The sequence below is a fragment of the Rhodamnia argentea genome, chromosome 1 (assembly GCF_020921035.1).
Source record: "Rhodamnia argentea isolate NSW1041297 chromosome 1, ASM2092103v1, whole genome shotgun sequence".
Lineage (NCBI taxonomy): Eukaryota > Viridiplantae > Streptophyta > Magnoliopsida > Myrtales > Myrtaceae > Rhodamnia > Rhodamnia argentea.
Genome location: NC_063150.1, coordinates 4602707 through 4615582, shown reverse-complemented (window position 1 = coordinate 4615582; position 12876 = coordinate 4602707). Strand labels below are relative to the sequence as shown.

General features: G+C 44.3%; 2 protein-coding genes across 2 annotated transcripts; one reads left to right on the top strand and one right to left on the bottom strand.

Moving 5' to 3' along the window:
• Positions 1 to 2519: 2519 nt before the first annotated feature.
• LOC115757272 lies at positions 2520 to 3895 on the bottom strand. Its single transcript, XM_030697443.2, has one exon. The coding sequence runs from the start codon at positions 3799 to 3801 to the stop codon at positions 2674 to 2676; it is 1128 nt and encodes a 375-aa protein (XP_030553303.1). The 5' UTR covers positions 3802 to 3895; the 3' UTR covers positions 2520 to 2673.
• Positions 3896 to 5913: 2018 nt separating this feature from the next.
• LOC115757267 (testis-expressed protein 2-like) lies at positions 5914 to 12832 on the top strand. Its single transcript, XM_030697436.2, has 7 exons — positions 5914 to 6423; positions 7277 to 7509; positions 8306 to 8954; positions 9861 to 10206; positions 10916 to 11007; positions 11206 to 11400; positions 12141 to 12832. Exons 1-7 carry the CDS (start codon positions 6232 to 6234, stop codon positions 12759 to 12761), a joined length of 2328 nt encoding a protein of 775 aa, XP_030553296.1. The 5' UTR covers positions 5914 to 6231; the 3' UTR covers positions 12762 to 12832.
• The last annotated feature ends 44 nt before the right edge of the window (positions 12833 to 12876 follow it).

The following is a 12876-nucleotide window of genomic DNA, read 5'->3' as shown; positions in this document are numbered from 1 at the left end:
TTCAAAAGGTTGTGTCTGTCTCAAAGATTTTTGCAATGAATTATTGAACATTTCTATTCAATTCTCAACTTCAACTTCTTTTTTCTTTTTCTTTTCAAGAGAAATACAGTCGTATTTTCAATTGTTTCTCTCTGAGAGTTCTTGAAATATCAGAATTACTATATGATATTCTCATTACTCTTAGAGGATTTGTGTTGGCAACCATTAGCAACATTATAGGACAAATAATTCTTTAAAAAGAATGTTGTCATGCCTCAAACTCTGATTCCATTTCTTTCCATTCGATCATCATATTTTTTCCCCACGCATAGTGGTCATCATCTCCGCATACAAGTGCACAAATTGCACTTGTATCAGGACATGCTGTTAGACGACATCTTGGGGGTATGTTTTCGCGCGCTAAACTAAGTCCATCTCTTCCGTCAAATAAACGGCGAGTCGTCGCATTGCATCGGTCGGACCCGCAATAAATCATTTTACCTAATCCTAAAGTTTTGCTGACTAAAACTAGAACCATTTTGCACAGACCAAAGGCAGGTGGTCTGGTTATACCAAGATTAGAAATTGTCACACATGTGCAATCCGGGCATGTGCCCCCCATGAAACCAGCATTGATTGATTCCCTTCTTGGAAGTTTTGTCTTAATTGAAACTGTAAACCGCGCACAGTCAATGGGGACCGTTAAAATCTTGTTCTTCTACAGCTATATTTGGGTAGCTCATGGTGCAACGAGGGCATTACAACTTAAGGTATTGACAATGATGTTCCACCACAATTTTGGTGGTAACAATATCTAATCTCCGTATTATTTTAGCGAGATTCAAAATGATTCGTCTACATTTTTATGCTCAATTTAATCCCAAATACTTATTTCTCTACATTTCTTGCCTTATGTGAACTCGTTCGATCGGAATATCATGTCGTAAACTTCACATTTTTTATTGCGCCGCAGTTGCGAGAGAGGGAGACATGGAGACTCTATCAATGTTGCTGCCGTCGACATGGTTGAAGTCCCCGACGGTGGTGGTTGCTTTAGTGGTCCCTGCGTTGCGTGAGAGAGAGAGAGAGAGAGAGAGATTTGCACGAGTACATAGATTACTAGTGGAATTAGTCCTAGTAATTAGCTAAATTGCTTGATGATGGCAATCACACAATGGCTAATCAAAAGGAGACAAAGGGAGAAAAATACTTGCATGGGACCTAGTGTGGACAACTACACAAGTAACATATGATCGCTAAATGACAATGAAGTCTCGCATAACCCATCAAATCTATAATTGAGGTCGGCCCAACATACAACGAATGAGCATATGCCATCAAATTTATAATTGAGATTGGCCCAATCCATAATGAATCGGACCCGCCTCATAAAGAATCTCATGATTTTGTCTTATACAGACACTTGCTTTGGAGGTCTCCCATGTACCCTGACATAAGCCTGCTTAACTTTGGAGTTCCGAAGCAAAGTTTGTCATTGCGTCAAAATGCTCCTCCATAAGTATACATCTTAGGCTTGCTCTCCTATGTTCGATGTGCAATACGATTTATTTATACCTCTTTAGCTATCCTAGAAGCCCATTAGGAGTCGCTCTTTGTTCGAGACCCATGACCCCGACGTTGGCTGCCTGCCCTCATCAGATCATGTTATTATACCATGTATCTTTCCCGTGTTGGCATGGACAGCAACCTCTCATCAACACCGTCATTAAGGCCGATGTAGTTGTACGGGTTGGCGGGAAGGAAGCAAACGTAGGGGAACGTGAGAACATCAAGGCCTCTCTGTCGGGGCCGACTTTGCATATGAGATTTACGAAGGAGTTGGTGACATAGGTGTCGCCGGCGGGGGCGACAGCGACGTTCGCAACGTGGACAGAGGAGGGGCAGGAGCAGGAGGGAGGGAGAGGGGAGAGGAAAAGGCATGGAGCAAAGGTCGTAAACGGCAAAGGCGTTGAACGGGGGGATGGCATGACCACGGAGAGGAGGCAGTGGAGAAGGGGGGTCTTCAGGGAGGGGAGGGGGAGGGAGTGGTCGCGAGCGTCTTGACAACGCTAAAGGAGTAGACAAAGTGGACAGAGCCGACGAGGAATCGGCGGGACACCTCATAACATGCATTGCCTTCGACGTAGGGGCCCAGTGATCAGAAGGCAATCAAACTCGGAAAGTATTTGCTGAAGTTGGAGATGAGGAAGAGACAAGACAAAGAGGGAGGAAAAACCATAGAGATCCAATCAAAATTCGAGTTTGATTAATTAACGGTGATGCCGATGACCCGACGGTACTCTAGAGATGAAATAAATTTGGTTCGTCATTTCCATTTCTCAATTTCGTTTCCGCAATCGAATAGCTAGAGAATATTCGGCCAAAAATCGAATTATAGCACCAATGATAATTCTTTGTTGGGGGGTCAATTTGAACAAACGAGCCGCGTCTCCATCTTGGGGACGGGAAGATTGGAAAGCGTAGGAGTTGTCATTTTAGGTGAGCCTTATCACAATTAATTGGCACAGGATCCAAACTTGGAACAAAAACCCAACGTGCTATGCATTTCCACTAAATCACTCCTCCACAGAACCAAATCTAATCAGCCAAATCCAGGATTACAACAACAAAAAAACCAAAACCTTAAAAAAAAAGAAAAGGACATTACATGAAAAATGAGAAGTGGGAGGGGGGCTAATTGGTCTTTTTGTTCATGTTGGTCACGAGCTTCTTCATCTGAAACCTCCAGAACATGAAGTAAGCCAAGCCCAGGCCCAATACCACGTATATCCACACCTTCTCCTCCTTGCTCTCCCTCTCCGACCTCACCTCCTCGATCCCGAACCACTCCCTCCCCGCCTCCCCCGCCGACCAACCCTCCAGCACGTGCCCGTACAGCACGTACGCCCTCTCCTCCGCCCCCACCGCGACGGACGTCGGGAACCTCTCCACGTCCAGCGCCGCCTCATCGTACACCACCCCTTCCCCCCACCCGTCGTCGCTCTTCAGGAACCACAGCTTGTTCATCGACACCACCAGCACCACCCCGTCCCTCCGCACCACCACGTCGTCGGCCAGCGGCAGGTCCCTGTTGAGAAGGACGGCCCTCGCCGTGCCGTCCTCCGCGTCCACCTTGTACATCTTCCCCGTGTTGGACTGCACCACCAGGAGGTACCCCCTGCTGACGTGGGCGATGCCGTTGAGGCCGCAGTAGCTGTGCGGCGCGTCGCGGTCCACGGGGTACGAGGTGAACGCCGGGGATCTGGAGAAGATCGAGGCGGCCCCGTCGGGGCTGACCTTCCAGATGAGGTCGGCGAAGGAGTTGGTGACGTAGGCGTTGCCGGCGAAATCGACGGCGACGTCGTTCGCGCGGTCTTCGCCGCCGGATGGGGAGGAGGGGAGGAGGGAGAGGAAGAGGCGGTCCCGGGAGCGGAGGTCGTAGGCGGCGAGGGCGTTGAAGGGCGGGAGGGGGGCGACGGAGTGGACGACCGCGAGGAGGCGGTTGCGGGGGCGGTCGACGGCGACGCCGAGGATGGTGGAGTTGGGGGGCAGGGAGTCGTCGCGGATGAGGTCCTCGACGACGCCGGCGTCGGAGACGGCGTGGATGGAGCGGCTTCGGAGGGAGCCGACGAGGAAGTGCTGGGCGGACGGGTCCCAGGCCATGGCTTCCGGGTAGAGGCCAGGGGATCGGAAGGCGATGGCGTGGGGCTTCTTGGCATGTGCGAGCTGAAGATGAGGATGAAGCAGAAACAGCAAGACGAAGAAGAAGGAGGAGGCGGAGAGAGTGGGGATCAGGGTTCGATTGGGATTGGCGACGGACATGGCGGCGGATTCAATTCGGTCGAATCGGAGATGGGTTAAGGATCTGATCGGAGAATTTGGGTCTGGTTCGTGCTTGAAGATGATGATTGATCAAATTGGTCGGAGATTGAAGAAAGCACGCTCTTGCTTTGGGATGTCTGACGACGAATTGGAATTCGGGGCGACGATGGGCTTTTTCTAAGCGCATTTTAGCAGACGCGACTTGATCCCCAAGGCAAGCCAGGTCGGCCCAGTCCAGTGCTCATCATTCTCCAATACTATTCTCGTTCCCAATTTGACCGAGCATGGTCTTAAAGATTCGACGACGACAGCCATGACTGGTTTCGAGGTTCATGCGTTTCAACGAAGAAGATGATCATGGAATGCCTGTCCACACAGCTTCACCAAAGGCAAGAGATCAATGGATATTGTCTTGTCAAATCATCCTTCTTCGAGACAGAAATCGAACTGGAAACTTCCTGAACATCGATAAAAAAAAAAAAGGAATTATCACTGAAATGGATGCTCGACGCCAAGGCGAGGACTTCAACTAAATGGCTTTCTTTGCCACTCAATTTATCACATGACTGGCAGATTAGATGCATGACAACACAATAGTTAGTTTCGTGCGACAACGATATTTTCAAGATCAATTCTATGATTTGACATATCACGAAATGATTGAGAGGGAGAGCTAGTGACCAACGTTATTATTGGTGCTGCAAAGTGAAATGAGTGGGAGTGTTTAGTGAAATGAGCAAATTGGACCGGACCGGCCGAGTTGGTCCGATCCCCGAGGGTGGCTGTTCGGTCTCCAATTCAATGGTAGATGGAACTAGATCGGACCACCCAGAATATATACATAATTAGAAAAAAAAATTAGAAATTTTTGAAGAATTAGTTAACCTAATTTTTTCACCTTCTACTTGATACTCACTCATCTCGTCTTGCTTGATGCTCGCGTCTTGCCTTCGCAACGCAGCCTCAGACCGTATTTGTCAATATGCGGTTTTCGATCGTGTTTTTTCTTGACTCAATCTATGTTTTGTCTTTACTATATTATGCAAACTCATTATTTTGTTTGCACTTGGATTCAATGAAGTACAAGTGTAATCTCACTTTGAGCTTGATTCTTTCCAACTCGAGGAGAATGATGTAGGAGCATAATCCCATCTCGATTGTTTTAAGTGCTTTTCCTTTTAATTTAGTATTTTTTTCGTTATTTGAGGATTATAAATACTCATATGATGGTGGTTTTGATGGTCATGTGTATGCTTATTAGGTTGGATGGTTGAGATTGAACGTTGTTCGTTTAGATCTAAGGTTTAGATTTCTATAAGTAGTTAGTGTTAGCGGTCACCCTATGGCCGGATTGCTGGACCCAGTCTGGTCCGGTCCATGGTCCCAAAAATTTGGGAACTGGGACTACATGTCTAGTCCTCGATTCTATATTGGGCCCGAACCGGCCCGAATCATGCACATCCATATTTCATCCAGGCATTGGCAATTATTTATGCAACTTGCGCCTTTACTTCTTAGGAGAAAATGAGCCAAATAGTTTCTGAAATTCAATCCAATGTGCAATGTAATTATTAAAGTTTGTCCACGTAGTTTTCCTTTGCTTTTGCTATCGGCAAATACTAGTCATCTTACGGACCATCTACACTTCCCGACCAAGATCTCCCAACACTCAGCGAGTTTCATCTCCGTCACGTCTCGCTCGGCCCCTCCTAGCCCGAGTCCACGGTCAGGGAACTCGGAAGTAAATTTTTTTTTTTTTTTTGGCAGCCTGCAAATTGTGGGGAGGGGGGGGGACCCTCCGGAAAGCCGAAGCTCACGTTCGGACATATATTTCCAATCAGTCAGTCCGAGAACAGTTACGTTCTCGGTTATTCTCGCAAGGTTCTAAAGATTCTGCAGAAAAGACCGAGTGCGTACTTGCCCTAACGCAACCTTAAAAATTCTCGTCTCCCGTGGCTGAAGAATTACCCGCTTTTTCGTTTTATTTTCCTCCTGGCATAAAAGGAGTAAAAAAAAACAAAAATAAAATAATAAGAAAATTGGGTGGAAGGAGAGGAAGGAGGAGAAGAAGAGGAGGAGCCACATCGTAACGGGTTCGTTCCTCCATGTTAGGTGGCGGGCCCCAGAGTCGCCGTCAACATCCCACCGTTCTCACGCGCCTTTGAAATCTCTCTTTCTCTCTCTCTCTCTCTCTCCCCGCTTTTCTCCGAGATTGAATCCATTCTCACTCCACTGCAGCTCTCCCGAAAGCTCCGGCATCGGATTCTTCCCAACTGGTCCGCAACTGAGACCACTGTATAACGTGTGTGTGTGTGTCTCTCTCTCTCTCTGCAAATGATGCTGCTCCGGCTTTTATGATCGGAGCGAGTGAGCGAATCGGGCTCGCCAAATCGAAGTTTGGAGCTGGAATCGGAGTTCTGAGAATTGGACATGGTGCTGGTGCTCGCTGTGTTCCTGGCCGGGTTCGTCGTCGGGGCAATCGCGATAATCGCGGTCGAAGTCCTGGCGTTTTTGGTCTTGGTCAATCGGTTGAGCCGGAAGGTTGGGAAGTCGGAAGCGTCTCAGCCGGCGGGCCACGACGTCGATCACCAGCTATCGCTCGATTTTGCTCGCCGCAAGCAGGTACGGCATGTTCTTGGGTTCCGGCGTCTTTCATTTTCTCTTTCGTTTTTCGATCATTGCTGTGTTATGCTTGTTTGATTAGCTGGTAGAAGATATTGCTCCATCCTCCTAAAATGACGGAGGATTGGGTGATGCATGTAGAATTAGGAGCTCCACGAGCTCGGTGCACGGGCACGGGTTCGAAAATTCGCTCATGATGAATTCACCTCTGTTTGCTAATGTCATATTGGCATCCATTTTATATGTCCTTAAGATGAATGGAGAGAAGAGTCTCGAGAGCCTGTAATGGGAGCTGTAGCTGAATATAAAGGTAGCACGCCTTATGCAATTGTTTGGTTTCCCCAGGGTTTTTACAAGGCATGACACAATTCGACAGTAAATACTCATAATGTTGCCCATCCCTGCTACATCTGTAGGTGAAGAAGAAGAAGAAGGGTTACTGTTTTTTAGAGAAGTTTAATCCTACTAGCTTTTTTGTTTCCCAGTGGATAACTCTAATAATTTTATAAATGCATACGGGCATGCTACAATATTACTGTTGCCATAGTGTATGTCGCAAAACACGCCCTATAGAGCTTGGGTGTAACACCACATATAGCTTTTTGTTGTATCTAATCTTGTCTAACGTTCATCCTCTTTGTTTTGAGCTATAGGGACATGGACTAAAATAGATAATGATTATGCCATGCTTGAGTTTATCCTCCTGGATAATGCTTCAACGTTTTAGCAACTAATTGATCTTTCTTCAGTGCAACTCTTGTAATTGTATAGTGAAAGGGGGACACTTTTTTTCCAGGTTGGAGACTCTGCTAGTTTGTTTATTTACCTTGTTAACTCACTGTCTGTGTTGCAGGGGGATGTTTGGGTTCTTGAGCCAGAAAGAGTTCCAAAAAGTCGCATAGAGAAAGTACAGCGTGAGCAAAAGAAGAAAAAGGATTTTTTGGAGGTTTCACCTGTTCGAAAGCATGCTGTAATCAAGGACCATTTGCTCATTTTGACAGAAGCAGACGGTTCTCCCACTACTATAGAGTTGACGGGGTGTGTGATTGAGGCCGTTTCGGCAACAGACCTACCTTCTAGAAAATGGTATCTTTCCTTCTCTTGCCTCCTGGATGGAATAACATATACACATCTCTCCAAAAGCCAATAGATGCTCCCCAGCTTTGTATCTGGCCTTTGTGTTTTTCCTGATTCTGGTGAATGTTACTTTTCAACGATTAGCACATCAATACTTGTGTATTTCCCACCATATATTTTCCGCTTCTGATGAGTGCTGTCTTTGACAATTATATACAGTGAACCTTAAACTTTTGCTCCACTTCTTTTGTCCTAAGATATCAATTGGTTCTTATTTGTTGCATGGTTTCTACTTAGTCCAGCTGGAAGAGGACGCTATATTTAGTTTCCACTATTGCATAAAAGTGTTGATTTATTTCCCGGCTTTTAGTAAGTATATTGACGTATATACCTGGGAAATGTGCCCCTGGAGTGCCATCACTTACAATGTCAAATCACAAGGTTACTTGTACAAGGTTAATAAAGAGAAGCATCGCACCCACAGTTGGTGCAGCTCTTTTTTCCACCATTTGATGAGCTTTTATAGCTGCATTATTTAAGCACAATGTGGGTGTATAAACTACTCTATAGTAATTGCAACATCTTTGTGATACTTTTGGTTACTAGGTGACATTACCTATCCCTTTCACTATGATATGCTAGTTCTGTCTGTGCTTCGTCAGTCGAAAGTTCCATGCGATCATGGAAATCTCATGTCATTCATCTGTATTTGTGTGGGTCTTAGATGTGATGAAGACTTCCTTCAGTTTTGTAGCATTATCGGTTTAATAAACATAAAGATCTCATGATTAAGTTGTATTCGCAGGGCCAAAAGGTTCCCTATCAAACTGGAAAGTACAAGCGCCGCACTCTATAAAGGCAGCAAGGTCTTTTACATTTATCTCGAGACTTCTTGGGAGAAGGAGTCGTGGTGCAAAGCCCTTCGTCTTGCCTCATGTGATGACAGAAAAAGACTTACCTGGTTTTCCATGTTGGATGGCAAATTTAAGAGTTACTTGGTATCTTTACGCGAAGAATATCCATCGTTTATGAAAACTCCTTCACCAGTCTATGCTGAGTCGATAGATAGGGAAAATATTACTGATGGTCCTTCCTCAAGGGTTCGTTTGTTCTGGAAAAAATTTGCAAGGAAGGTGTCTAAGGCTGGCATAGAGAATAAGTCATCTTGGGTCTCATCATCTAGCCGCGAAGAAAGAAATATGAATGAGAGACTTATTGATCACCGAGATTCTACTTCAGCTCCTGGTTCATTAAGGGCTTCTCTTCCTCAACATTCATTATCTTTACCCCATTCAGGCAGTCAGGGTCATATCTCTGTGGTCTCTGATGTTGATTCCGATGACAAATTCAGAGTAGACGAGGGAACACATTGTTGGAACTTGCTAATTTCGCGGCTCTTCTTTGATGCCAAAAGTAATGAAGATATTAAAAGATCGTTACAATCTAGAATTCAGGTAATCTATGAGAAGTTTGATAAGTGCAGGGTATTGTTGTGTGTTTCTTTGCTTGTTGATCCGTGTCTTCTCAACAGTCATGTGTAGTTGTAGGAAATGCTTTTATGGCTTCTGTTCTGAAGGTATATCTATCACACTTCTTTTCTGTCAAGGAAGGTACTTGGACTAATACATGTTCCTAATGCTAGGCTGGGAACATTGACCAGTGTCCTTGCCTTCTAAATCAGAATATGTATGGACCCAATTTCTGAATATTTTCAGACATCATCTCGAAAGGCCAAAAGCTAAACAACCGCTGATCATGCTAGAATACTCTCAACCTGTTTTGCATGGATGTACCCCTCCAAATTCTATATAAATGCCCAAGCTATTAAAAAAATGAAAAGAAGGTAACTGTATATTTGGTTAGATCCCTGTCAATTTCCTTTCCTGGACTGTTCGGTCCCTCATCCTATCTTAACCCCCTCCGCAAATACGAAATTGAGTTGAGCCCCAATTACGGGGCACAAGTTCTATTCCAACATTTGCGCAGGAGAGTATGAATAAATGTAGTTATTGTTGAAAGCTAGCGACATCTTTGACTCCATTCACTTTCTTGGTTGGGGTTTCATGGGTCCGTTGAAGTTGCCATGGATGCTTGCATTACTTGTATCCCCATATCTCCATGAGTTTTTCCTTGAAAAGTATGAGAAGCAATCACAGCAGAAAAAGCTAGGGCAGGAGTTCATCTAACAAAGTCAAATTGTTATATTGAGGATCTTGTCTCATCACAAAGGGTGATGACTTCATTCTTCTTCTTTCCTTCATTGAACGAAAGATCTATGGATGCTAGACTCTCTCTATCCTGTATTACACATGCAAGTACAAACATTGCTCATTCTATTCCTTTAACAATTTGATTGGCAGAGGACTCTGTCCAATATGAGGACTCCCAGTTATATTGGAGAAGTCTTATGCACTGATATTGAAACCGGAAATCTCCCTCCTCATATCCATGGCATGAGGATTGTTCCCCAGGGCATCAGTGACATCTGGGCTTTTGAAGTAGATGTTGAATATTCTGGTGGTGCGATATTGGACATCGAAACAAGAATAGAGGTCCATGAATTATATCTTCAGAATGATATATCAAACTCTGAAGAAGTCTCACCAGATCTTCTTGAAGGTTTTGAGTATTTTGGAAAACAGCTGAATCTTTCTGAAGGGGGCGATGATGCATCAGAGAAGAAGGGTGAATCAGATCATAAACTAGGTCAGTATAAAAAATCTTCTCTAGGGGTTTCATGTTGTCTGTTAAGCGAAGGTACCTTGGTTTTAAATTCAGAATTATCGTTTCCTTTCTCTTTACCTTAAGAGTATTATCGCTGGGTCATCTGGTATTAATGCTTTGAAGAAGCTTGAAGGAAGCTTTTTAATGGAGCAACAACTTGTCCTCACTCCTCATAAACATGCATGATAATCGTAATCGTAATCCCATCTATTGCTAGTGCTGATATGCAAGAAGTTATTTTGAGGGTGAGGGATTTCTAGAGGGTAAGGTTGAGAATTAAGAGTATGTGAGGACCGATTCACAAGCTTTTAGTCCACTAACAGAGACAATCATATCCTTTGATGTATATAAAGGCAATGTTTAACAGAGTTCATTAAGAAGGAAAATATATATGGGTGGAGCTATTTACTGAACTAGGTAGCTTTCTATATCCCTTGAAGCCAATTGGTCTCTTGAGTGAATCCTTTTCTGCTTCTTGTATTCTTTCAATGTTTTAAGGTCTGGGAACTTATGTTTATCTCTGTACATTATAGAGTGTCTCTTCTCATGTCGTCTGATTCTGCATGGGTACTCAGTTTTTTTTAGATGGTATTTTGAACTTTTTGCTTAGTTGATCTGGTAATGATATTCTCAGTGTTATTTTGCCACAATGGATTTGGAACTAACGTAGCTTCATATATCTTTTTATCAGAGGGAATGAAGAACTCTAAGAGCAATGTGTCAGCAACTCACAAGTCCAGGTGGAAGTCTATTCTAAATACAATTGCCAAACATGTCTCACAGGTTGGTACTCTTGGTTGAGCTGGCAGTTGCACTTTTTGATTGTCTTAATGACTAGCGTCATAAAAGAGTGAACAATGTTTACCAAAACCGAAAAACAAGATTGTGCTACATAAAGTGGCCTCCTTGCTCCTTTTAAGAGTTATTGCTCCCATTTATACAGGTATTGACTTCAAACTGACTGATAATTTCCAATCTAAGGTGCCATTAACTTTGCGGATTAAGGTGGCTTCTCTTCGAGGAACGCTGCGGGTGCAGATAAAGCCTCCCCCTTCGGATCAACTGTGGTTTGGTTTCTCGTCAATGCCTGAAATAGATTTTAACCTGGACTCATCTGTTGGTGAACACAAAATCACTAGTGCACGCATTGCTTCATTCCTTATAAACCGTTTCAAGGTATTGACTTTCTCAGCCGCACTTCTTTCATGTTCTTATATTTTGTGAAGATAATTGATGGAATTTTGTTTACTGCAGTATTAAATTGTTAACGTATTGGTCGACTTTCTAAAATGCAGTAGAATGGGGATTATAATCTGTGGCTTTGTATTGCATTAACATTTCAGTTTTATATTGGACTAAAACTTCAGCTTAACTTTCAAGGGTCGCATTAGGCAGGTTGACAACTTCGGATTTGGTTTTCGGTCTGAAGTTTGTTTCATTTTTCCTTCCTTCATGTTGGAATTTGTAAATTTGAGTTCACATCAAGGTTGCGCTCTAGCTTTGCCAATTGATGGATAAGGACTTGCCTTGAAACTATAGGTATATGTGTGCCCATTTCTTGAGGATCCACAATTTCCTTCTGTCTCTCTCCACATGATAGAGAGAGTTACGATTAACCCTTTTCTGGCTAAACTGTGCTTGAACTTCTTACCCGGTTCCCTGGTGTGGATAATTTTAGTTGGGCATTGTTGCTCACTCTGCTATATATATTTAGGCTGCATATGCATTCTGAGCGCAAAAAGAGAGTAAGCACGTTCGGACATGGAATATATCCTAGCTCTTTTGCTCTGCATCTTTTTCTAATATTGGCATTAGGAGTTATTCAAGTGCTCTTTTTCTAGTAGTTCTGCCCAGCTAAGTGCATATACAGGAAAGTTCGGGGGCATTCCTGACTTGTTTCCTCTCGTAATGTATAGGCCTCGATACGCGAAACCATGGTGCTTCCTAACCGCGAGAGTCTATGCATTCCATGGATGCTAGCAGAAAAGAATGACTGGGTTCCACGAAAAGCTGCTCCTTTCATGTGGCTTAATCAAGAAGGCACCAAAGATCTGATGCCCATGATGGAGAAGCCCTGCTCTCAACCCATTGAGGCGAAACCGAAGACTGACTTAAGTAGGCAACCATCGAGTGGTCATTCTGAAAGCAAGCAGCAGCAAATGCTAAACAACGCAGAGCCTGAGCTGACATCAACCAGCGAACCCTCAGAGTCACCGGGACCTACAAATGCAAGCAACCTTCAAGAGCGGAGCATATCTCCACAAGAATTGAAGACGCCATTGTTACTGAATTATGAGCCCCGGGATGACTTCCGACGGAATGGAGAGACTCCACTGACTGGTTCGCCGTTGAGGTCCGTAAGTATATCAGACAATCAAGATCAGACGGTGGAACACGACGACACAAGGCCAAAGAGGATGGGAACAAGAGCAAGGATGCTCGATCTGGGGAAAAAGATGGGCGAGAAACTCGAACGTCGTATCGAAGAGAAAAAAAAGCACATTGTCGAGAAGATGCGCGGACCCGGACCGATGTAGAGATGTATCCAGAATTTAGACTGCTGGTAAAGTGGGATTATAAAATCAGATGCAGAAAGCAACGTTGTCCAGCATTTACTTTGTAGAATACGCTGTGACCAAGCGAGAGATCTCA